This window comes from Coturnix japonica, chromosome 7, assembly GCF_054131305.1.
Source record: "Coturnix japonica strain WE chromosome 7, WE-NBRP24, whole genome shotgun sequence".
Taxonomy (NCBI): Eukaryota; Metazoa; Chordata; class Aves; order Galliformes; family Phasianidae; genus Coturnix; species Coturnix japonica.
The window spans coordinates 16,364,547-16,391,465 of NC_140669.1; the positions used below are offsets into that span (position 1 = coordinate 16,364,547).

The 26,919-nt window shown below is 39.0% G+C and overlaps 2 protein-coding genes across 15 annotated transcripts in view; one reads left to right on the forward strand and one right to left on the reverse strand.

Moving 5' to 3' along the window:
• Positions 1-4,832, forward strand: part of B3GALT1 (beta-1,3-galactosyltransferase 1) — a 171,132-nt gene extending 166,300 nt beyond the window's left edge. For all 3 annotated transcript variants that reach the window (XM_085552415.1, XM_085552414.1, XM_085552416.1), the window contains one exon: positions 26-4,832. In XM_085552415.1, the coding sequence (XP_085408541.1) occupies positions 255-1,235 (981 nt within the window). In that variant the 5' untranslated portion in view covers positions 26-254 and the 3' untranslated portion in view covers positions 1,236-4,832. The remainder of the gene's footprint in view (positions 1-25) is intronic.
• Positions 4,833-19,634: 14,802 nt separating this feature from the next.
• STK39 (serine/threonine kinase 39) overlaps positions 19,635-26,919 on the reverse strand; it is a 112,878-nt gene continuing 105,593 nt past the window's right edge. For 7 of the 12 annotated variants that reach the window (XM_085552430.1, XM_085552428.1, XM_085552431.1 and 4 more), the window contains 2 exons: positions 25,256-25,320; positions 19,635-21,118 (listed from right to left, as the gene is read on the reverse strand). In XM_085552430.1, coding sequence (XP_085408556.1) covers positions 21,044-21,118; positions 25,256-25,320 — 140 coding nt within the window. In that variant the 3' untranslated portion in view covers positions 19,635-21,043. Of the gene's footprint in view, positions 21,119-23,150; positions 23,285-25,255; positions 25,321-26,919 lie in introns of all 12 variants that reach the window. The other 5 variants (XR_014947937.1, XR_014947936.1, XR_014947940.1 and 2 more) reach the window with 3 other exon arrangements.

Below are 26,919 nucleotides of genomic sequence, written 5' to 3' on the forward strand. Positions count from 1 at the left end.
GAACATTTTTCTTCATCTTTTTCAGAAATAACAGAGAAATCCAAGAAATGGAAGCTGCTGCTTGTAAAAGAAGAAAAGCTGAGTATCACCAGGGTTAATAACTCCTACTTGAGATCCATGAATGACTACAGAGTCACACTTCTATATCGAACTTTCCAGTGCCATTAGTAACATGCTGCCTGTCTGGGACATCAGTACCCTCATGGTGAGAAGACTACTACTTCTTCACACCAAATAGAAGAGCTGCAGGAACAATGGCTTCTAAGGTCTCATGCTTGTACGTTTTGACAGTAGTTTGCTGGGCAAGCGCTCTCTGGTACTTAAGTATAACTCGTCCTACTTCTTCCTACACTGGCCACAGACAGGTCAATAGCATATCAATAGCCAGAAAAAATGTCTCCTTTGGCAACATAAGAACTCGACCTATAAATCCACATTCCTTTGAATTTCTCATCAATGAGCCTAATAAGTGCGAGAAGAGTGTCCCTTTCTTGGTCATTCTTATCAGCACAACTCACAAAGAGTTTGATGCAAGGCAAGCAATTCGGGAAACATGGGGAGACGAAAACAATTTTAAAGGAATTAAGATTGCCACACTATTTCTTCTTGGGAAAAATGCAGATCCTGTGTTAAATCAGATGGTAGAGCAAGAAAGCCAAATTTTTCATGACATTATTGTAGAGGATTTTATTGACTCCTATCATAATCTCACTCTGAAAACATTAATGGGGATGAGATGGGTAGCAACATACTGTTCAAAAGCAAAGTATGTTATGAAGACAGACAGTGATATTTTTGTAAATATGGATAATCTTATTTATAAGCTGCTCAAACCTAACACCAAGCCAAGGAGAAGGTACTTCACAGGTTACGTTATCAATGGAGGGCCAATACGAGACGTTCGCAGCAAGTGGTACATGCCAAGAGATCTGTACCCTGACAGCAATTACCCACCCTTCTGTTCGGGCACTGGCTACATTTTTTCAGCAGATGTAGCAGAACTGATTTACAAAACTTCCCTTCACACCAGACTCCTCCACCTCGAAGACGTGTATGTCGGACTCTGTCTTCGAAAGCTGGGCATCCACCCCTTCCAGAACAGTGGCTTCAACCACTGGAAAATGGCCTACAGTTTGTGCAGGTACCGCAGGGTGATCACAGTGCACCAGATAACACCAGAAGAAATGCACAGAATTTGGAACGACATGTCAAGCAAGAAGCATCTTAGATGCTAAGATTTTTACAGATGTAAATACCTTTTTTACATTTTGCTTTACTCTGGTTATTTTTTGACAAAGTGATGTACTGATGTAAAGGTTAAACTGTGGGATATTACTGTGAGAGGATTTTTAACGACTGATTTTTCATTGTCATTTTGACTACTGGTTTACAGACTTCAGGCTCTTTTCATAAGAACATTACACCAGTCAAAGCTCAGATTTTATATATAATCCTCTATCACACACATCAGCTCCTGCATCTGTATGTAAAAGGACAGTAATAAGCTACCCTGAGCTACTTAACAGTTCATGCCCCAGCCTCTGAGATAAGACTTGGGCCCTACATAAAGAAGAATATACTTTTAACCCCTTTTGACACCCAACATTCATCCCTAGTTAGAACTTTGTTAATAAATTGAGCAGTATATATTTGCAAAGATCTCATATGCCTACATTGGCATCTATATCTTATACAACAATGCGTGCAGCTTCCAAACAGGTTGCTGATGGTGCAATAGCAGAATTTAGACAGGTAGGAACATCAAAGTCTCACAGGCCTTAGAACTAAACTCGCACACAGAAGTATATTTTATCCCCCAGTCCTTTAAACCATTTCATAAAATACTCCCTTTCCATTCCAATTTCACAAGTAGACCCAAAAATACCTAATCGAACTTTAAAATGAAATAGGATGTGTAGATTAAATACAAGATGGAAAACATATGGAGAATCATCTTAAATATCAGCAATAAGATACTTTTAAAGTGAGTGCAACATTTCTCATTATTATTTGTGCCTGTGAATCTCTCCCTGTTTAGGAGAACATGAATGGGTATGATAACATTATTTTTTATTTGGAAAGAAGACTGAACAACTTGTATAGAAACACGTGATTTTATCAAATGATAAAACTGATAGTTAATAAGTAGCATATTCCATCAACATCAGTTGGTATACTATTTACCTAAAAAATAAAATAAAATAATAATCTATCATGAAAGAACATTTCTTAAGGGTAAACTCTTTTTTTGCTACAGTGCATATGAAAATGAGATTACAGCATATTTTCAATGCTTTTTGTCTGATCCATAATCTGTTGAATGGACAACACACAAATTTCATAGAAAAACAGAGAACTTTTAAAAAAAAACACCCTTCTTTCCTTTGTAAGCAATCTGCAGCTCTCCACCACAGGACCAATGCTCCAAAAAGCACCAGAACTTGAGAGATTCACAGAGCATATGATAAAAATCAAATATGCAAGATTGTATTCATGTTTTGTAATGTACTTATATGTTCTAAATAGGAATGTTAATGAGATGTGATGAAAATTATTTCCTGAAAAATTCTTCGATATGTTCATACCATCCGTACTCAGCACTGCCTTTCAAAAAAGAACTAAAATGTGATATTGCTTAGCAAGTAACTTGAAATGAGGAATTCATAGGCAAGCCACAGGTATAAAACTCACCAAGTGTATTATTAGTTCTGGGTTACTCACACCATCCACAGCACACACATAGACTCCATTCATTTCAGTGGGAGATATATGTGACAAGAAAAACTGTTAAGAATGTATGTTATTCAAGATGTCTATAAAGTTGTCAGAAATTAACTGAACCAGAATTTAAAGGAAAACTCTATACTGACTTTGCCATTGGTGTACATAGTACTTTATAACAATAGCAATTGAATGAGGATGCTACCCCAAAAGGTTTGCAGTTGCGAGACACATTGCGAGTCTTATTCACAGGCACAACACTATTGTTTAAAAGGAAATTACTTGTAAATAAGGCGAAGGGTACCTGGCATTTGAGCCACATACAATAAATGCCTCAGAGATCTGCTTCAAATCTAAAAGGTGAAGCTACACAACAGATAGCCCTGGAGTTATTGCTAATCAACAGGACCTCATGAAAATCAGTAAATTTTATACAAAAATACTGACTCTCCTGCAGCATAATTAAGATTTATCCTTCTCTAGTTGACCCCGTCCTTGTTAAATTTGCTCTTGCTTCCTTACAAATTCAGAACTCCAACAAAACAAGGTCCAACTAATTGCATATATGTATATAAGAAACACACAGAGAGTGAAATTCAGCTTTTCTTAACCAGGTCCCAAAATACACAGTTAGGGAAAGAAAACTAGGGTGGAATTCATCCCCAGCCCTCAGTAGGTCACAGAGCATGAATGCAATCATACCAGGGGCACACTTTGTAGTAATTACAACCAAGCTTGCAATCTCTTCTACCATTTGTTGTTACTGTATTGTAATTTGGGGTTTCTGAATCCACAACCATATGGATTTGGTGGCCTTAATTCTTCTGCAGGTGATTCTAGTCTGTGGCTAGTAACACCAAGGATGGCAGGGCTCCCAGTCCTGATACCTCAGGGCTCAAGTAGCACAGCAGCCTTGAATTTCTCCTAGTAGAAGTAGACTGCATTAATAATTGGATCGTGCACCTTGAAAATAACATCTTGAAAAATATATTTCCTGCCATTTATAAATAGATAGATCTTCAATGACAATGTAAATTTTCACCTTGGAAACTATGTACATATTCCTAAGGCATTTTCTTCTGTATTCAGCTGTATATATGTGTAGGTCTGCTTGCTATGTAGTATTCTGTTATGCATGGAGCTGAATTAGGCATTATATTTGTCCAGTGTTTCAAGAGCCTTAAGCATGTGTGCCCTAACTTCTGAATGTACAAGACTTTTTTCTTTTACTGTCAAGTGAATTTAAATCTACAAAACCTAATTTTCTACTTCTATTAGTTTTCTCATACCAGGCTTCACTAGATTGTTACACATAGAGATTATTCTCTTTGCTTAGATTGCAGTATTTCAAACTAGAGCTAGAAAGGGAAACCATGACAGCCATACATCAAGTCATGGACGGCATGGGTTTTACTCTCCCTTTCACTCAGAAGAATCTGTGTCACCTTGGGTACTGTTAACAAACAACAGTGTTTGCATTGAGTTTCCTTTATACAAAAGAAGTGTTTGCTCCTTAAAGGTCATTTTGTTTCACTGGGCATGGGGCAAATGACAATTTGGTTAAGATGTTCTGGCTTCTAGTCACTTCAAAACTGTGAAGTAATCATATTTTTATTTCAAAGCATATGCTAACAAAGCACACTAAACTAAGAATCTATGGGAAAATGTCTCTCTTTTGGAGAGACAAAACAATTTTAGCTAAACTCATATGGGTATTTAGACAGAAGTCTCAAGATTCATTTTCTGTCTTTCCTAAGAATAATCTGAAGTATCAGTTTTGATTTGTTATGGAGGATTTCTTTGTCTTTATAATGTAGATGGCAATGGCATTTGTAAATGAAGAGTATAATTAACTAGAAAAGCTTGTCAACAGTAACCGAACTTTAGGTGTATCATTATATACGACTGGCTGTACTTATGTATTTATTTGTCTAAATTGTATATATTGTTTTATCTTCAGTGTCTGTAGGAGTGCATTCTTTTAGATTAAAGTATTATTTACAGTTTTGTGGGGTTGCCAGCAAAGCTGCTAATCAAGATACTATTTTTTTGTATCGATGTCAAATAATAATAATAAAAAAAAAAAAAGAACAACAAGGTCAAATGGAAAATCAAAGGTGTCACATAGTTTTCTTCATTTCTTTCTAGGAACGTAAGTGGTATTATCTGAAAGTATGATACCAATAAATAGGCTGATTTTTCATGAGAAAGATTATTCTGTAAAAGCAGATTCTAGAAAAATGATTGGGAAAAAAAAAAAAATATATATATATATACACACAAAAATATTACTGTTAGCACAACAGCATAAGCTGATGTCCATACTGATCAGGCATACTACTTCATCTGGCTTAAAATAGCCATGGCAATATCTAGCAAATTAGCAGACAAGCTTCTCATCTGCTTTGGCATCCCCAGCTCATGCAACCAGTTTGCAAGCCTCAAAGTGGAGGAGCTATTTGGCTTCACTAGTCCTGTAACATGAGGAACCTCCTGGTACCTGGTGTGCTTACAGCAATCCAAAAGCTACCTATAGGAAAAAAAAACATAAGCATCCCCAAACCCTCATCTCATTAAACCACAACAAACATGCTGGAAGGGCATCTACAGGCACCAACAGGAAGCAGTCAAAAGGGGTCCTCCTCACACATAGTCACAGGGCTCCTGCTTCCACATGCCCCAACCAGGAAGATTAATGAGGAAGCACATTCTGCATGCACTCAGCTTATCTTGTTTGTCTAGTGTGGGGCTTTGCTCCTGATCCAAGCACATTAAGATGCCATGTTTCAGGTGGGAAGGCCTGGGAGGCCTTAGGGTTTTCACATCAAAATAAGGAAAGAGGGAAAGCAAAATCGTAAAAGCGATATGAAGTCCTTTTGCTCCATGAACTAGTGAGAATCAAGATATGAGATACTACATTTTTGTATCTATGTCAAATAATGGGGGGGCGGGGGGGGGGGGGGGAGGGAAGAAAAGAAATTAAAAGAGCATGAAAAACTAAAGGTGTTATGTACAATTTTCTTCATTTCTTTCTAGAAACATAGAGGTATTATCTGAAAGTATGATATCAATAAATAGGCTCACTTTTCACAGGGAAGAATGTTATCCTGTAAAAGCAGATTCCTCTCCTTCCACCCTCACCTTCTCAACTTCCTGATCAGAACTCAGTTTCTAACCTTTTTGACCACTGGCTTCAGAGCCCACCAATCCAAAACTGAACAGAGAATGGAGGCAACAAACTTACTCAAGATGAAGAACACCACAAACCACATTTGCAGGCTTTTTCCTGAGGCCACCTCTCTCAGGAGCAGCTGGAGGCTGCTACAGACTAATCAGGCACCCTGAAGTGCCTGCAGTGACACTGCCACCTTACAAGTTACAGCAAGGAGAGCTTTCAAACAACTTGGAGCTTCGTGTGCAGTAAAAACCCCTCCAATCATGTGCAGATTTTTCTCATTTTCACTACAGCCGCCTAAGTCTAATTGCAACACTTACATGGTGCTTAATTAATATACAGCTTGGAGATATACAGATATTAGCACTTGTAGGGTAGATTTCATGTAGCTTGATTATCTTAATTACAAGCATTCTATTTTCTCATTTACTTAATTGATTGTCATAGATTTCCAAAGAACTTTTTACTGCCTTAAGTGAAAACAATATATTAAAGAAAACTGCCGACGCTATCCAATTGAAACAGCAAAGTGCCACATATGACATGAAACATTCTACTGAATAATCCCTGCTTACTTTTCCCGTGTTAAAAAGAGCAATTTATGAAAGTAAAGCAGGAGAGTCATCTGAAAAAGAATAATGAATATGTCTTATTGATTCAACTGCACCCGTACTAGAGTTGTCTCAAGCACCTCCTCTGATGACAGCCTAACTCAGGAAAAAAAAAGGTCCATTTTTCTGCTAGGTCTGCACATCAGCTGACTTTACATTATAGCTCTGCCTCACCTGAAAGAGCTAAGGAGAGCAAGAGATGATTTACTTTTCACGCAAGATTTATCCTTGAACATTTCTTCTGCAAAGGCAGCGTTACACGTCAAGCTGTGCAGAATTATGTGCAATGGTTTTGTGATGCAGGCAACTTTTATTTGGGGCGAGCTAATACCCAAATTTGAGTTGTCCTAGGCATTATCTACCACATCTGCAGCCAGAATGATTATGATCTCATAATCCTTTTTTTCCATTGGGAGTTTCTTTACTCCATGATCTTTTAAAGACTGCAGAAGATAGCACATCTTCAGGTGCCTCAGTACAGCAGTAAAAGTAGGAAGCTGAGAGCTCCCTGGAGTGCTCCTGAAGAAGCGGCAGGATGCCCAGAACACAGAATTATTTAGTGCGACATCTGTCCTCTCAGCAATGACAGCAGCCATAGAGTGAGAGGCCGCAGCCAGTACCTGGACTCTGATCCTGGTGACTGGCCTCCAGTTTAGCACTCACACAAAGAGGAAGGAGACATGATAAGATGTAGAACCAATAAGGTTGGAAAAGACCACTAAGATCATGTAGCCCAGCTGTAAAGGCATAGTGGCATACAAAATAGTCCTCTTCTAAAGCAACTTAGAACATTTATAGGAACACGTTAAAAGAAAGCAGTGCCAAAGTATAACAAGAGCAGAAAGGAATAAAACATTTGAAACATTCTAACTTTTTTTTATTATTTATACAACTTCATAAAAATCCCTCCTCAAAAAGAATCTTGAATTGTAAGACATTTCTGCAGTAATCCATTATCCATCAGATCTTACCCTCATACATATTCAGAGATAATGGAATAAAAAACTGGGCTCCATTATCTGCTGTACTGCAGATTACAGCTGGATTGAGCTTTGTGAAGCAAATCGGATCTGATCCAAGTCACAATGCAAATCAGTGTCAGGGGGATTTGTGCATGTGTTTAAAAGAGCTGAATTTGATCCTCTGTGTCCAACTTAGGTCTTTCTCCTGTTCAAAGTAAAGTCACCTGAGCTAGCACCTTGATTTCTGAGGAAGAGCACTATAATCCACGCAGTTCTTTAATCACCAGAAACTTCATCTCTTACCAAATGCAAGCAAGAAAACAAGTCAAGGATCAACCTCTCCAGTTTCCCCTTAAACACAATCCTTATGAATACAAAGTAGAGCACAAGACCTATGGGTTTGTGAGCTGTTCAGCACTTAACTTGTGGCAGGAGAGTGTTCTCTGTCAGTTCATTAACATGTTATATTCTGCTCATAAAAAGTCTGTTTGGCAGCACTAAAAAAGACATGCCACCAGCAGAACAGGAGCCCCGTAGGGCCATGTCTGCTCCTTGCAATCACTTCTTTTTCATTCCCTAAGATGCCTTTATTTTTGCAGTTACTGCATTGGAGAAAAAATGGCATTATAAACTTCCTAAACTTCCTTCACAAGGAGAATCCCAATGACCTTTAATTTAGAGTAATTTTATTTCCCCTTGATTTTTTTCTTCTGCACTTCTAACATGATACACTTTGCTGCTGTTTCCCCCATGCTTCTCATTTTCCTTCCACTTTTACAGAACACATGATCTCACCAACCAATGTATCCACCCAAAACAGCCATAAAATTGGAACACAAAGTGATGGCCTCTACCTGAGGAGTTTAGAGCCCCACATAGCCCAGTGTGATTTAGAGGACAAGCAGTCTTACAAAACATACAGAATACACAACTGCTCTTTCAAGAGCCTTTTCTGCATCATCGCCTGGTTGAGGTTTTAAGTACATGAAAAGTTCTATCACCTTTCATCTTGCCTGTGTCTGCAGAGATCACTGTACAGCCTAACAGATCTCACTATCATTTTCCCAATATATATGTGTTTTTTGTTTTCCTTATTTCTTTTACCTTTCCTCATATAAACTTAAATATCTTACAAGAATTCAAAACAATGTGTTCTTTCCCCCACATTTTAACTTAATCAAGTACATCTCCACCCACAGTTTCATTGCTTTAATCTTTATATCCGTTCCTGCTCCCAACATTGCCTGCCCTTGCCTCACATCTTTCTAACAACCAAGCATCCAGCACTGAACCTGTTACAAGTGTATTTGCATGAAGAGTGAGCACAGCAGTGCTTTTCTCTCCTTCTCAATTTCTGATGTCTCAGGGAGTGGGATATTGGATTCCTTTCACCAGACAGGACAATTTGTCTTATATTATCACATTTGAAACAGAAAATTTACTTTTGCTATCTGAAGCAGATAGCAAGACAGCAGAGCTGGAGTAACTACAGACAGAGCAGGTATCGACATACCCATGTAATCTTTAAAGTCCCTGGTTAATGAACTTCACCTAAATTCCCCCTCACAAAAGCCACAGAAAAGTCCTGACCAATCAGGAGGAAGACATCGAGGTCCACTGAGGCTTTATCTGAAGTTTGCCATCACTTTGGAAACACTTAGCTTCTGGTTTTATTAAACTTCAGCTGCAGGCTGGTTTGTGAAATGAAGTGTTACTGTCTCTGGAGAGTCCTATTATGTAGGAACAAGAATGACTTGGTACTTCCCAGGCACTATTTTATTCCAGCCATTTACAGCAGGTCTGTACTTTGAATTACAAACTCAACTGATGGCAAGGTTGACGATGGGCTGCTCTAATTGGTCTTTAAAAGCCAGTCTTATTTACTGCCTTGTTCCTTGGATTCAGCATTCCTATGCATGGGGATGAAAGTAATGTGCCAGAATAAAGAATATATTCAGCACATAATTGAAACTACATTTTTAATAGAGGAACATACATGCACACAATGCAAGTGTTGGCATGCACTTAGAAGTGCAGGTTACAGAAGTCTGCTTTTTAATTTGTACTTTGCTGCAATTCAGCTGTTACTTCGAACAGACGGGTGAGCTGTGAAACATTTTTAAACTGATTTAATTACTTGTAAAAAGTATTGGCTTGTGTTAATTAGGTGAAATAAATTACGCAGTGGTTCACAGATCCCTTTAAAAGGCTTTTTGAACACAAGATACAATGAGCTTTTTTCTCAGTATCAACAGGAAAATAAACTAAGCTTTGCATGCCAGTATTTGACAGGAGCTATTGTCTATCAGTTTATGCACTAGAGAAATAGGATTAAGAAAAACACACACAAGATAAAAACGTACTTAATATGAGATATCGGCACATATTTGCAGCTCAGAGGGAGGTGAGTCCCACAGGCATCACATAGACCACACATCCATCCATGTGCTCAGAACAATAAGGTTAAGCAAATGCAAACTGATAATGCTTACTCTTTACCCCCAACACATGTCATGAGTGCAATCAAGGTTCCTACGGTGGAATTGCTTCTGCTGCCCTGCTACAGGGCAAAGCCATTTGCTAAAAAGTGAGAAAGAAAATGCAGGTACACCTAGTGAACACATACTGGCTTAGGAAATATTCTTTATTCACTTTAGCACTTAAGATCCCGGTGCTGTCTCCCATCTTGACTTTCAGAGATATTCCTTAACACTAACTTTCACTCCAAGCACCCTGTCCATGAAAATAAACTACAAACAAACTAATTAATCCAATGATACAGTAAATAAGCAGAAAAATATTTAATCCAATAAGAAAAGTGCATCTCAACTGGAAAACCAAGCCAAAAATGGGATGTTGATGAGACTCCTTTGCAGCAAAATTAGGGATGCAGAGACTAGCAAGGAAGCCCTTCCAATTGAGGATGCTGGCTGGTCCTTGCTATCTCTGAGTAAAAGACTACCCTCACAGTGTGCTTACTGAGGGGATACAAATGAAGAATTTCCCAACCCACTTTGATCCTACAGATCTTATACCCCGAAGATTTGCATCAGCCTTGGGTCTGGGTGTTTCCTAGTATGTACAATGAGGCAGAAACCTGGTAGAATGCTTGGTCACACCTTGGTGTGAAGGTTCCATGGGGACCAACATATTTTACCTAGGAGAACGATTCACAGCCCTTAAAAGTTTACATTTTGATTTCTAGGCTGTAAGGAGAGAAAGCACTTGGCACATGAAGTTGTCTCGTTTGTGATAGATGATTATTTCCTGGACATTTTAGATGATGAAATGCTTTATTTTTTTATGCTTTGGAAATTGCTGTGCTGGAAATGTCATGGAAAACAAGCTTGCACTTTTATCTTCTGCTAAACCCAAGAGAAATATCAATTCAGAGGAGTATATCACATTGCATTCGAATGCTGGGACTGCCACTTCAGTAAGTAAACGAAAAACTGTCAGTATTAACACCACCACCTGCCCATGTTTTCCCTTTCCAGCTCAGACACTGATCATCAATCATATTTCATTCTCTTCATTTCCATTCCCTTCACTTTGAAAGTATCTAACTGTTGATTTTTTTTATGCAGCATAACTTCAGTAAGGCCATTTAAAGGAAAAAAAAAAAAAAAAAAGCTTAATGTACTGCAAACAATTTTAAAGAAAACAGAAACAAGCGCACCAGAAAAGTTTTAGTCACATGTACACACAGGTTGGCAAGGTGCTCATGAAATACAGAAACAAGATGAGAAGCATGCTGAGGTTCCTCAGCATATGCAGAGAGGATGGGGTGACAGTTCATCAGAAGATGAACTTCCATCTTCTCCTCACCAGTTCTCCCTCCCACAAATTCTTCCCCAAAGAGCCTTCCCAGAAAGAAATAAGGGAATCCTTACAATTAAAATGTAGATAGGTTAACAGCAAAACACTTCACCAAAGGATTTTTACCTGAAGTACTTGCTATGAATGTTTTGTGGCTGTGTTTTTTCCCCAACATTTGTCAAGTTGAGTCTCTGACATTTTTTACTTCAGGGGAAAATTTCTATTCAAATTTTATTTATTTCTGAGTAGTTGAAAGATTTTCTTCACTGACTGGCCCACAGAAATGCCCCATTATGTTACTAAGGCAGTATAATGTTAGAAAGCAAGCAGAACAGAAATTCTCTCACTAAGGGAGCATGGGTTTGTCTTTTGTTTGTTTTAGCTGAATCACAGCTTGCAGCTTAATTCACTTGTACAGTAAGAGTAATAATGTTTTGTTCCATATAAGCACTAAAGAAGTGGAAGAAATCAAGCTAGGGAGAGACAGAGTGTCACTTCATACCAAAAAAAGCACATGAATATGACCACAGAGTTTGGCACTGATGAAGGATCACTGATGTTAGGATGGCACAGCCCTCCTTCCCACCTGGATGATTTATCATCTGGCCAATAATGGATACAGCAGAAAAAGTCACAGACAACATTCTAACCAAGACTTATATACAATGACCAGACACAGAAATTTTAGGGGAGGCTTATGAAATTTGGAAACTAGGCTGCAGAATTTCTACTGCAAGTGACACACTCCAGCTACAACTCTTGGTATATTTGAACACTGTGTCAAATAATAATGAGACTTGAGAAAAGCCCACATTCACCACCACCCCTGATCCATACATTTATCCTCAGTTTTCTGTAACGCTAAGACACACATTTGTTTTGAGCAGTAACTCACAGTGGGTCAGGCAGCTTCATCTGGGGGATCTGCAGCTCCATAGAACACATCAGACAGTTGGCAACAGATTTATCTCAGCAGTTCTTAGAATGCTATAAGAAGCGCAGTTTCACAAACGTGAGTGTACCCATACGAGGATGGAATGCAGCACTCCCAACAGGAGCAGTCTGCGCTGTCTTCTCCCCATATGTCATCCTAACACTCTTTGCAATAAATTCAGTTCTAACAATGCACTTAAAAATATATCTGCTACCAAATTTAAATTATGAGACTTAATTTAGCCATAAACACGTGCTCCATTTCCTCGAGGTAACATGACACCATTGCAGAGATTTCTTTAGTGGCCAATACAATGATGATGATTCCTGTTAGATAAGCAGTAGAAGCTTTCATTTCCACTGTTTGTTATGGATTTGTGCTAGCTGGTGTCACCATGTACACTTATTTCTCTCTAATGGAGCCTTCCCAAGGTTCCCTCTTGATCTGGGTGCATGGAACTGAAGCTGTTTGTTTTGTTTTTTTTCCCCAAGTGCTTTTAAAAGTAATGAATTGTTTAAGTGCACAGATTCCTTTTATCGAGCATTAGTAATGCTCCATTAGTTGAATTTGTGTTGACAAACAGAACCCAGGACTAATCAGAAAAATTCAAGTTCATAGTTGAAAAACACTGTACATACACATCAAGAACTAAACATTGAAAGGAAGCCTCAATTACATACATGTGAAGCACCAGCTACCAGATGGGCTCAGAATTGCCCCCCACACTACAAATAAGTGTGTAGGCACTGATCTGTAGTTTTGCTTTGTTCTTAACCATGGCAGTAGCTTTTAAAAGCTATAAATGACTGCTAAGGTAAATCAAACCTGGGGGAGTCTGTATTGCCAAACACGTAAGAATTGCTCTACAGTCAGTGCAGCCGCATCTCAGCCTGCAGTGCTGGCAGCCAAATCACAGAACTGGGAGCCAGCTCTGAGCTTTCCTGGAAGGGGCAGCTTCAGGAACCAGCAGCTCCAGCTCCTAACAGGAGCTGTGAGAGAATCCCAAAGATTTCCTGATTAGCAGATTGTCCATGGAAAGGGAGGGCAAAGGGGAAAGAGGGTGCCAAGAGGGCTATGAGAATGCTCAGAGGGAGCATCAGGAAATCAGGAAGACAATTGACTTTTTACACAGTATGGTAGTGATAGGACAAGGGGGAATGTCTTTAAACTAAAAGGACACATTTAGATTAGATATTAGGAGAAAAATTTTCCCTCAGAGGGCAGTGAGGTCCAGGCACAGCTGCCCAGGCACATCCTTGGAGGTGTCAAAGGCCAGTCTGGATGTGGCCCTGGGCAGCCTTAGCTGGTGGGAACAACCAGCCTGCAGCAGGGGGTGGGACTGGGTGGGCTGCAAGGTCCTTTCCAACCCCAGTCATTCTGTTATTCGAAGCATGTAAGTTAACTTAATACGTGGTTAATACAAAAAGTCCAAAAATAGACCACTTCCAATAGAATATAAATGGTGATGACAGCTGAGTGTAGGAAAAAAGCTTGTGGGAACATATGATGTTTGAAAGTTTTAAGGTATAAATCACTTTTCTGTGTGTTGCTGTGGCAGTAATTAGCATAATAAATACATAAGGTGTATTTGTAACCCTGGATCACCTGGAATATGCAACAAAATAGAACTCTGGAATTATTAAACAGGCATGATTTCATGTTAGGCTAAAAAACATTTTATGCCTCAAATAACCCAAGCATCTATTATCTGCTTGTTCCACTACTTGGAAGTATAGCCCTCATTAAGCCAAAACAGTATCAGACATTTTCTCAATGACAATTTTACAGCAAGTAGAACATCATCACTAATTTGTAACCCTGAAACTGTACATCTAACCAACTGTATTTTGCTTGTAAATTAGAAAATAAATCAGTTTACTTTCCTGGACCAAAACCGAATTTTTAATTCAGTTTGCTGCAATTTTTTTTTTTGCATCCAGCATCTGTCTATAGTTTACACTGGCATTGATGTGATCTGCCACAAGGTCACTTTTGCAAAGGCATTTTTAGGTGCCATAGAAGAGGAGGAACATTCAGTCAACTTCAGCACCGCCAGCTCTTAACATAAGCTCTCATGTTGCCTACAACAATTTATGTGGCAGGTACAAATTTAGAAGCCCCGGCTGTCTTTGGGATGGAATAAGCTCATCTGGACAAACTACCAGACCTCACCTGCAGCTCCTTGGTTAAAAAAAATAATATCACTGCCTACAAGACCCCACTTGACTATGTTGACAACTAGATGTAATGACAAAGAGGGAAACATGAAGCATATCTGCATGAACACAGTCCTGCTTTGTTGTCCAGATGCCCTCCAATACAAACTGCCTTCAGACACAACAGGCTCAAACTCAAAGAGTTCTCAGCCTCATAAATCCAACAAGGAAACCCAAAAAGGTACTCAAACATGTGACCACAATGTAGTGGTAAGGACCTGCAGCAATGTACAGCATGTCAAGTTGTAGCTCAACATTTTCCATCCAAGACTGCAGATTTTTTTCTTCCCTCCAGATGAATTTACAGAAAAATAAAGGAAAGAAAAACAAAGTAAAGAAAATAATGCTATCAAGTGCCACACAAGCACAAAAGTTTTCTCAGCCTTTCAATCTTTTGTGAAGCACTGGGTTTACGGATGACTGGCCTGTGCCCGACCTGACAGACAGATTTACAAGGTTAGTGCTGAGCCTAATCAGGAACAATCAGCAAACTCTTTCTCTCTGGTGTCATTTTCTGCTTGGATGGCTGTGCTGTGCTATTATAAATAGGAAAAGCTCGCAGCGCAAGCAGGGTGGAAGACTTCAGGGAGATTTTAGTAATCACCTTCCATTCAAATCACACCTACTCTCTAATCACGATTGGATCCTTTTTCATTTTATAGCCCCAGGTGTAAACCGAGCAGCTCATAATCAACACAGATAGGGAGTGAAATTTTAGTCCCACTGAAGCTATTGTAAAACCTTATTAATTCATGGGGCCAAGATTTCAGTAATGGCCTTTCCCTCTGGATTATCTGTTCTAATTTAAGGTGGTTTTCACCACCCTCTTCTAACACAAGTCTCTCTGAAAGTAGTGCTTCCAATTTATTTCCACAGAAAACACAACAAAGAGCACAATAACACTACTTGATAGAGCAAATTCTCAGCTACAAAGTTATATTTAAGAAGCCCACCACTATTACATCTGCATTTTCACTAGCAATGAACAAGGGCCTGCTTGCTGCATTTCTAAATAGCTGCACCGGCAGAGGGGTCCCATTGTGCCACTGCTGAAATGCACCACCCACCGCCTCACTGTGCTCACATCCACTGCTTGGACAACAGCTCAGCAAGCATTGATGAATGTCAATGGGTGCAATTCCTTCCACACGGGGGAAGGACATTCCTTTGTTCCATACACACCTCCATGTCAGATGCCGTTCATCCAGACTGCCCCTCTGCTGCCACCTGTCGTGGTGAGGCCACATGCACCACCTTTATGTGAAAATGCCACAAAACAGCCCCAAATTCCTTTATGCGGAGATACCATTCCTCAGTTCCCTCTAAGGAAACAAAGCCAGATCTACAGGATCTGCAGTGCACATGACCGAGTTAGAAAAGCCTTGTGTTCAATGAAAATCTTATGAACCCCAGCACTCCTATGGTATTAGTAGCACCTTTCCTTAATGAATCTCATTGTTTCATGGATGAAAGAGAAATAAAGATCCATTTAGGTTCTTTTCAAAAAGAAAAACAAGTTTTATATTTGACAAATAGTGTGGTTTGTTTTTTTTTTTAATTCATAAAATTCACTCCTATGGGGGAAAATACAAAATAAAAACGAAATAAATGTATTTTCCATCTATTCCAATTCTATTTCTCATAGCTGTTCTTCTGCATAAACAGATCCACTTGCATAAGTGATTTTCTACACCCCTCTGAGACAATAAACAAGCCCAGCTTTCACATTTGAAGATTAGATGGCAAAATATTCATGTCATGAGAAGGAGGAGATTGCCTTCCTCTTCGTTCACCCAGTGAAAATTAAACATTTCTCCTTCTTGCCATACACCCTATGTCTCTGTAATTGCTCATTGATCTGCCATTGCCGGTATTCTGAACACCACTGGAAGCTTCACAACCACTGAGTGTGGTTCAACATCCCAGAATTCTGTGACTGTGCAAAACAGCTTGACAAACACCAACCTACCACCCCCTAACAATCAGAAAGCAGCAATAAAACCATATTCTCACATGTGTTGTAACACTGGGCGTATTCATTTTCTTGCTATTTATAACTAAAATGTCTCAATGCTCAATGAACAAGCCTGGGTATTTAATCAGTTGGACCACTGTGTAATAAAACAAGCAAAACAGACTTGGTTGGAGGTTTTCATAGTTTGAGCAAATCCAGTTTCTCCATCAGCTCATTTGCACAGGGAATGTGAAGATGTGAGCTCCTGCTGCCTTTCCAGCTTTTTAATTCAAAGCAATTAGCATTCTTAGTGCATGCACATGCATGGGTACGTCACAAGGCAGCAGAAAGTCTGCCTGCTTGATGCAGTTGAAAAAAACATCACAGCAATTGACTCAATAAAGTTATATTGCAATTGATTTGAGAAAAAAAAGACATCAACTGTTATTGGCTATCAGCAAGGTCTCATTTTCTGCTGCTCTGAAAAACACTAGGTGAGGGAAGCATTTTCTGCTCCTTGCTAAATAAAATCAGCATTTTCAGTGCACTCAATTAGCAGTGTTTTAGGTCTGTATCAGATTCATCATCATAGCTAATTGATTTCAGGCACAGGCCAATCTCACCATCCAACATCATTATGCAGAGGTAGGTGGTGAAAAGGAAAACATATCTCTGATTAAGAAAAGCAGAGGGGGAAGCACATCATCTACAGGCTGCACATGGCATTTGCTCTTGGCAGGGGAAGACCATGGTTAGAAATACTCTGAAGGAATGGCCCATTATCAAATTTTACAGGGCTGCTCTGAAAGCCCCCAGATAGGATATTTTCAGTTAGTCCAAGCCAGCTGAAACATGCTCATTTCTACCTCAGGAGAGAAGAATTCAGTAGTGTTTCCTGGCTTGTTTACCTGCCGCCCTTTACACTTGGTAAGTCAGTCATAAAGCAGAAGTATGCTCTGGGACAGAGAGGTCTATATTAGAAATAACAGTAACAAAATGTTTAATATTTCTAGAAAGCCAAAACAGCGATCATAACTTGCTAGCTGTTATCATAGCTTGCATACAGCTCCCTGTATGCGCTGCTGGGATAATTTGAGGTCAGCACTTACCACTGGAAGGAAAGACACACTCCTGCTTTATTTGCCTGAGAAATGAATGGTGCTGGGAGTGGGAGGCAGCATTCCTGGCACACAGCCCACACTGGAATCCCAGCAGAGAAAAGGCTGGAAGTGCCCCTCTTCTCCCACGCCTTTGTGCAGGCACAAACCTGTCATTCCCCAGACCTGTTATCATGCTTAGTTGTGTCCCCCTTAACACTTGGAAAAGGAAACAACAACAGAGCTGTACTTCCCCTCATCTGGTGACTTCCATGTCAGTACTACTGCTCTGCTAAAGCAGAGGGCATAGCAGGCCTGGCTCCACAGACAGCCCACAAAGCCTGCCAGTGCCCAGCAGCAAGCAGCACCATGTAATCAGTCCCACAGAAACATAGAGCCATTTAATTAAGCCCTGTTTTCATGATGTCAGAAAGCACCAAGCAGCAGCACACCTGTTCCAGCTTCACCTCATTAATCAGAGACCTCCTCCTCTAAGTGTGGACAGATGACTGAGGAAGCAGCTGGCTCAAGGCTGCCCAGCAATGCCACTGTGCCTCATGCACAAGAACAGCTTTGGAGCAACCTGTGTGTGAGAACTGAATCTTCTTCACGTATACACAAAGAAGCAAATAGCTGCTGGTTTTCTTTTCCCTTGTTACCCAGACCGTGTGGACAGGGTATTCACAAAGCTAATTCCTGTTAGATTTCGTGTACACCTTCACTTCTACCATACAATCCATTACAACATGCTACATATTTTCATCTCTTTTTAATCTCTGTGTAGTAAAGGGCAGGAATGAACTTCACTTTTCAAGGCTTTAAAGCTTAAACTGCCATTTCTCTCAGGCCATTTTGCTTACATTCTGTTAACAATACCTTAGCAGAAACAAAAAACATCAAAAAGCAGCAGTAACCCAGCTGTGACAAAGAGCCATGCTGCATGAATTTGCTGTCTCACTGAGCCAAGGAAGCTCAGCGAAGCTTTTGCATGTTTCTGCTCCAGACAGCAAGTGAGCAACAACTGAAGCTTTATCTGGGTACAGTACTGCTGACTGCTTTGATTAAAGTATTTACATTCCTCCTCATTTAGATACCTCCTGCAGTCCCTACCAGCACTTCTAACAGTTGCTGCTCACACTGCAGCACCTCTTCCCTCATGAGGGGCGGCTGGTGAGCAGCACACCATTCTCCTCAGCTAATGTATTCCAGCTTCATTTATAGACCTGTGAAAACAACAAACTACCCCAAGTGTTGATCTATGTGCCTGAAAAAGGCTGTTAACTACTTCCTAGATTGATTAGCTGGTGCAACATTTAGCGAGGCGTACATTAACATATGTAACAAAAGAATAATCGAACAGCAAGGGCCCAGATGCAGCTCCTTCTGGTAGTCTCAGAGCCGCAGGTAACAAACTATTTCACTGAGAGACACACTAGCAAGGTGATTTCTGATTTGCTCCTGCTTTGATACAAAAGCTGACGGTGAGCAATTAGCTGTGTTACACTGTAGCCTCCCCCAGCTCAGAAGATGCCGCCCAGCCCTCAGCACAATACCAGGCCTGTGACAGGGCTGACATGGAAGACATGCCCAGCAGATCATCCGTACCACCACAATAGCACCCACAAAGCACCTCGTAGCTAGGGAAAGACATGATTTTTGTTCATGAGAGGCTCACTTACCGTTTGTTGTCTCTCTTCAGCCACTGCAGGCCAGGCTTAGCTCCTCAGGAACAGAGAACTCCTCCATGCGCAGCCCCAGCAGCCACACTGCTAAAGCCGGCCCTGGGCACGGGGCTTTCACACAGCTGGTCCTGAGGGCACGAGCCACCTGGGGAGGGCCTTAACGGTCGGGCACACCCCTGGGCCCCATACTGCTCCATCCCTCTGCTCCATGACACTGACACCCTTCAAGGATAAAAGTCCTGCCCCAGAATAATTTACTGAAATTTAAACACTTCAGGAGTTGAAAGTCTTAAAAATGGCTTCAGCAAAGTGCTGTGAGCAGACAAATTGTTTCCTCCCTTTCTGCTCCCCAGCACAGGGAGCTCAGTCCCTTGCACAGGTGCCACTCATCAGCTAAATAAAAGCAACCAACACGTGTCACACAGCATTAGAAATGTCCACAAAGCACACAAATTCAACTGTGTTTGTGCAATACGCTTTTATTTTTATCCTTTGCAGTCATCTTGGAGTAATCATGTAAACAAGAGGATGGAATGGAATTACACTGAGTCGTACGCAAATGGCTCTAGAACACCTCAACGATTATGACAAGGCATTATAAATAACTTCTCTGAATAATATATATTTGCTGTTTTCAGTACATTAAAGAGCTGCCATTTATCTAGGATTAGCTAGGAAGTAGTTCAAATTGTAACATCCAAGGAACTTGTCTCCAGATTTGATAATCTTCCTATGGTTCACTAGCTCCATAACATCTAGGCCACAGGTTAAGCATAAGTCTACTTGGATCAGAAGTGTTTTCTTTCTAACAGTTTTACTGAATCATTGCACAAAGCCCTATTATTCTCACTCCATGTTGGTATTTTCCAGAAATTCAAGTAAAGCTTCAATTCTGTTCTTCAAGTTTTCATCACCTGTATGAAACCAGTTTCTATCATTCAGGATAAGTCAAATCAGAGATGGACACAATAAGCAGTCCTTAATGACAATAGTTTAAAGTAGTTCTAGCTCATAGACTCCTCAAAAAAGCACAGTCAAAATTCTCTTAACACCTTTGCTACCATATAACGCCTCCTTGCTCAGATTATATATTTAGTACCATATGCATAGTACTTCTAGAAAATTGAGATTATTCTAAATTTTAGCAGCCTCAGGCACATTCTTAAAACATAAATGTCTTCAAGGCACCTCTCACACCCTTCACAATCAGTTTGTGGACTGGTTTTCAGACACAATCAAAGCTTACTAATGCCTACTTGACTTGAAGAGGAAAAAAAAAAAAAAAAAAAAGAAAAGAAAAGAAAAAAAGCCCTAGAAGTTACCAAATATGTCAAAGGTACACCGGAAACATATTAAATAAAGAAAGATAAACTGCAAGTAGCATGTAATCAAGTCCAATAGTTTTCTTATTACTAGGATGTGTAATGCATAAATATATGAAAAATAAAATTCACAGTCAGTTTTAAAACTAGAATTCAAGTTCAGCTAGTAATTCTCAACTTTTGTATTTATGTTAACTTCTAAATACAACATAAGAGAGGCAGTATTATCACCCACAAGTACAGGAAAATAGTATCACTCAAAACTTTAGGAAAGAACATATAAAATTCCTTTTGTAACCAATAAATACAGCCACCTGAGTGCATTTCCACAGGCTTTTCACTTAGGGGGAATCCAAATCAACTGCTAAGAGACATTTAGTAGCATTTTGAATGTTAGCAGCAGCGGTGTAGCTGTGGGCTTTGCTCATTCTGACTTTGTGAATTGCTAGAGAATGAAGCAGAACTCAGTGTTTGGTGCATTAATTTTCCTTTGCATCTAAGCTGGCTTCTTCGCAATCTCACAGCTCGGCTTGGGGTCAAGGGACAGACATCAGCTGACACTTAACTGAGCAAACCCAATCAGTTTCACTTCATCAGGAATCTCAGTGCCATCGCAGCCAGAGGCCTGCAAGTACAAACAGAAATGTTTAGTGTATCACATTAAAAAGGAGTGTTTGACAGTCCGGCTTTACAATTTCCCTGTACTACCTAGTGAGCAAACAGTTTACTTGAAGGAAACCTCTCAGACTGCTTTGTATATAAAAAAAAGAGATAAAAAGAAAGGCTGGAAACAAACAAATGAGAAACAAACGCTTTCTGCAGCTATCTGCAAAGGTCTCTTAAAGACCAAAATTCTTTAACTTTCCAAAGCCAAACCTGCTTTTCAGTGGAGCATGCTGTTTTCACTTCTACCTTTTGCTGGTGTGCTACAGACACCAAATGTCTGAAAAGCCCTTATGAACTCAGCTATCGAGTCTGCTCGAATTACCAACACACTGAATTTTTCAACATGAGACTGGATGAGTTTATGAGGAGTAAGAACTAATGGCTGCAGAAAAACATCTTTCTGAACCATATCAACTAGTTCTTTAGATTGAACAATTCAGAATCTTTACTACTGTCTGTTGTATCAATAATCCACTTAATTTTTGCAAATATAAGAACAGTAAGAATATAAGAATATCTTGCTTTAAGTCTGCTTTAAAATAATGTGTACTATGAAGGCAAAATATTTTAATATTTTGATTTTTAAATCCAAAATCACTCTGTAGCTGAGAAAGTACATTTTTAATGCGTTCTTTACCTATGGGGTAAATAATTTGAAGTAATATCAAGTGTGTAATGGCAGATTATGTAAAATCACCTTTGGAATTTTTGGCAGATCCCCCCCCAAGAACTGTTAAAACAATTGGTTCACTCCATACAAACATTCCTGACCCTCAATACATTTTTTGCACCTGAACCTTTTAGTAGAAATTGGTCTGTGTGTATCTGATATCAGGACAAACATTCTTAGACAACACATGCAATGTTCACCCAGTGACATTATCTACTGAATTCTCACAACCAAAACTAAATTTATTTTCTACTTGTAGAAGCATTACATCAAGTTACTCCTTTACATTTACTTTTATTACTCACAGACCTGAAATGCTCTCTTCACAGTGTATTTAAAATGCCTTATCCTGGTGAAGTAGCAAGCTGAAGTCTTAAATCATCATCACCGGTCATGATTAAGATATCTCCATGTTTTATTAATTGGGAATTTACTAAAATTTATTAAATGGAGTTTGAATTTTGTATGCAATCTATCACGATATTATTTACATCATTCTACACTCTAACAAGCTATAAAACCCTTATATAAAATGCTAATTGTACTGCATAATAATGTTGTTATATTGCATATTGCCAAGACTGTTTGTGTATTAAAGCAGCCTCCTTCCCTAAGTGCAGACATCTGTATCATGCAGAAAAGTCATAATTCTGAGTTAGCCAAGACAACTAAAGGAGGTTTAATACTACATATGTTCTGTAGAACTGCATCATTTTAAGATCAAAGATGCACTTAAATAAACACAAAGGAGATCAAACCTTAACAACAGACTCATTCAGACACCTCTCTTAAATTATTGCCAAAATAATAAAGAAGTTCATTATAGACAAATACAGTTAAGACATAAGTTGTTCTTGTTTCCCAGAAGATTGAAATGCTTTGTTGTGTGTGCAGAAATACTACACAAGAAAAAGCAATCTGCAAGCAGTGAGACACTAACCAGATTTCTTGTCCACAAATAGTAACTAATCCTAGACTAAAGAACACTTTTCAATTGAATTCACTGAATGGATATAGGATTAGCCAGATTTAGACTTAGAATCCCCATGAAATATTTACCAAGGAAATGTGTTTTAATCAAATCGTACACAAGTGCTCTCAAATCTTACTAGGAGATAACAAAAACAAATGACAGTTTTCCTAAGCAACTCCACTACAAAGGAGCAGGTAGAAATTGAACTTGAATTAAATAAATCAAGGGTAAGAATAAATTAAGATACTTCTTGTGGTTATGTTCAATTCCCAGTAAGTTAAAAACATCAGGAATAAACTTTTATTAAAATTTAACCTTGGGAACTGTTACCTAGCTGGTAGAACTTACCTTAAGAAGGGAAAGAGACATTGAATTACAACTGACTATTAATTCTGATCTTGGTAAAGCCTAGGAGTATTCTCTCACTGGAATCTGAAATATGTGACACTGACTGCTCCTCAGCATTTAAGTAATAAATCCAGCTGAAACACAGAAATATCCCAACCTAAATTAGATGAGGTTTTTTTGTTTTCAACATATACAAACATTCACTGAATACTATAGAATATTAAATTTGGAATTTTAAAGCCTCTAACTAAAGAGCGTGAATTAGAAACAACCTAGACTCTATATAACCTCTGGTATATCATGATCCCTTCCTAAAAGGACACTCATACATTCTGGTGACTTTAATGGACTGTAGAGGAATAATGAAGCTAAATTATTTAATCATTAAAACTACTCAAATCTATATTTAAAAAATGACATGGGAAGAACAATCTTGAATTAATAAGTTATCATCAACTAGGTCACTTACTCTAAAAATGTCTCTCTATAGCCCATAAGCAGCAGCTGCTCTTATAAACAAAGCTATGATTCTGGAGACCTACTTACCTAATAGACAATCTAGTGTTTCACATGTGTCTGAGTCACTCTCAGCAAGGGGTGCTGAAAGCTAATTGGCAAGAGTTTGGTACTTACACGGCTAATCTTTCAACAGCTTTAAGTATCTGTATTTTTCAACTTGATTATAGAAGACAGAAACAAACACAGCACATCTATTCTGAATTAAGTTTCTGGAATATTAAGCTATTAATATCAAATTAGATCCATCAGGATGGCATCAAAATCAACCAAAATTGAAATCCATGGTCCAAGGCAAAATGTGCACCTCAAAACAGTCACAGGCATAAACCTGTGGTTTAACATGATATACAGATAAACTTTTAATTGTGGATTCTCGGCTAAAAAAGGTTGATGGGAAGAACAAGGGACAACAGAGCAGCAGAAAGTGTGACTTGCATTTAACTGAAATGCTGGCAGGTGTTGGTAGAAGTGGAGTTGGAACAGCATGTCCTCAGAACTGATGTGAATGAACCTTCCTCCCCCTGCAAAGTTAAGGAGCTACATGACTGTACATATCCCTAATGTCCTGTCAAATTGGGTTTAGGTTCTCTCTATCACACACGTAAGTTTCAATCATCACACTTGTCTACACACTTTTTCAACAAAACAGCTGAAAGTGAGATAAAGCACAAAACATACTAATGTTACAATAATTAGTTTCTTTCCTTCCTCTCAGGCATTTGGACTATCTAAAAACCATTTCCCTTACGCAGGGTAAGTTCTTCACTGAGGACTACCCACATTCTGTAAGGAAATTAGTGCACAAAATAGACATTGGAACAGGATCCTCAGGGCAGTGGTCACAGCACCACACCTGCTGTTGTTCAAGAATTGTTCAGACAAAGCTCTCAGAAATATGATTTGAGTTTTGAGTGTTCCTGTGAGGAGCCAGGAGATGGACTTGATGATGCCTGTGGCTCTGCCTTCCAACTCAGGATATTCTATGTATTGATGAACAAATGCTTCTCCTACTTGCTCTTCCAGTTCTGCAGCACTGCTGCTTGATGACGTTGCTCTCTGCAGCTATAGGTTTTCCTTGCAGAAGAAGTTGGCAAGTGCCCTGTTCTGTTTCCCTAAGTTATATCTAAGTTCATATGCAATTTTCTGTAAGAATTTCTCCCCAACTCTTGCAGTTCCTCCTCCACCTTGTTCAAGAACTTTCATTAAATTTACATATAATTAATAAACTTTAACAACTGCATTGGATGATGGAATCCAACTGGTTAAAATATATCAGGAGAGAGTGAAGAGAATGAGAAAGGACATAAGAACACAGATGCTTTCACCATCAGGAAGTCAGAAGAGTTATTGTTCCAGGCAGGAAGCTTTGCTCAAATGTTACAAGCTCAAATCTTTAAGAGAAGTTTCTTATGATGTTTTTTTAGCCTATAAGGGAAGGTCAGAAAAAGTTTTTCAGTTTTTGCCAAATGGCTGGCACAGCATTTGAAACTATTTGAGAAAGAATTAATGGGCTGCTCTTTAATATGAGAACATTTCTGCTTCTGAAGCTGCATGTATTGTATGACTCATTACCAACTCTCACTTACCAGCTTAAAAGTTAATGTTTTCAAGGCCTTTGGATCATCTACAATCTTCTGTAAGTTAGCAGCAACTGTAAAATAAAGTATGAAGAAAATGATTTACAGAAAACAGCATTCGACATAGCAACAAACCTTGTAGCAATGCTGGATTATCATCTTAATTAAATATACATATATTCCTGCAAATTAGTACTTGAATAATTTAATTACTCTCCAGTTGCTGTGCAGATGTCAGAGGGCAGTCAGAGTGCTGTAAACCTGTTTCCTCTCTTTTGCTGTTATTTTATGCCCATGTGAATTGAGTCAGAATAAAAAGTCAGACTGAGAACCTAGTGATAGCAAAAACTCAACTGTTAATTTTCAGCCTAGTCTGCTCCCCAAGACTGCTTAACTACTGACAAATGCAAGCAAGTAGGAAAGGATAAACAGAACCACAGCTGTCAAGACTTATACTGCAGTTCTGCTAACAACCTGGGCCTCCACCAACACAGGATAGGATAAGGCTGAGTTAACTTTCTCTTCTATCTTCTGCTTCTTTAAAATGATTAATATGTTTCTGAAGCTGCTTTACCTGGCTTTATGCTAGTGCTTCTGACCCTTATCTAAGCCAGTAATAGTACCCATATAGAACCATAGCAATCTGTTACAGGTCAGTGAAGCAGCATCAAAAAATACAACAAAAATAAGGGTGATAAAAAAAACCAAACATAAAAGCTGATCTTTAAAATGATCTATCAGTAAGCTTGAACAAGGTTAGCAATGCAGAAGTGGAACAGAAATAAACACTAACTAGATCTAGAGATAAAGAGAACAGAAAAGGAGGGAGGAAAATAAACCCTTTTTGTATGAAAGCACCTAACTTAAAATTTAAATTGCAGTGTTGGTATGGTTGTGATTTTTATTTTTTAAATACAATGTTATTAATATTTATCTTGATCAAGAAATTTGGCTGCCTCTTGGCTGTTGGTTTGCTAAACTTGTTCCCCAGCTTCATACTAGATCCTGAGCTGAGTTCAGACTGAATAATTGCAGTGCCATTGTTCAAAAGGACTGGTGAGCACAAGACATCATTAACCAGACATCAACATGAGAAAGACTCCACACTTTGCAGAGCTATTGAGACAAGAAATAGACGCATGTTAAGTAGCAGAGATTTCTTAGTACACTGAATAGGTAAGTATCATAAGATGAATGTTCTCTGTAAATAATATTTGCCCCAGATTTTGTAAGGTGGAATGTAGGACTGCAGCAAATCCTTGTGCAAGTTGAAGTTCTACTGCCACATGCATCACACATCAAATTCAGGTTCCTACCTCCTCTACTGGTTCTAATGCCATGGTGACAGTTTTCACTTTAGTGCCTGATTAGTGGTTTGATTAACTGGGACATAGCAGAACAGCATTTGGCCTCATGTAGGGAAGTATAGTATTTGGTTAGGGAATTTCCAGAGGTAAACAGGTACGCCAGCATAAGCTCTGTCACCAATAAATGCAAACCAAAATTTTGGGGGTCTCATTTTCCCCATATCATTGAGATGGCCTAGAGCACTGTTTGTAGACGTGTATAAATTAAACTGGAGATGAAAAGACTTCTGAAAATAAAAACAAACCTTAAGAAATAAGCACAAGGTACATTCTGTACAGAACAACTCTTGGAAAGAACAAATAATT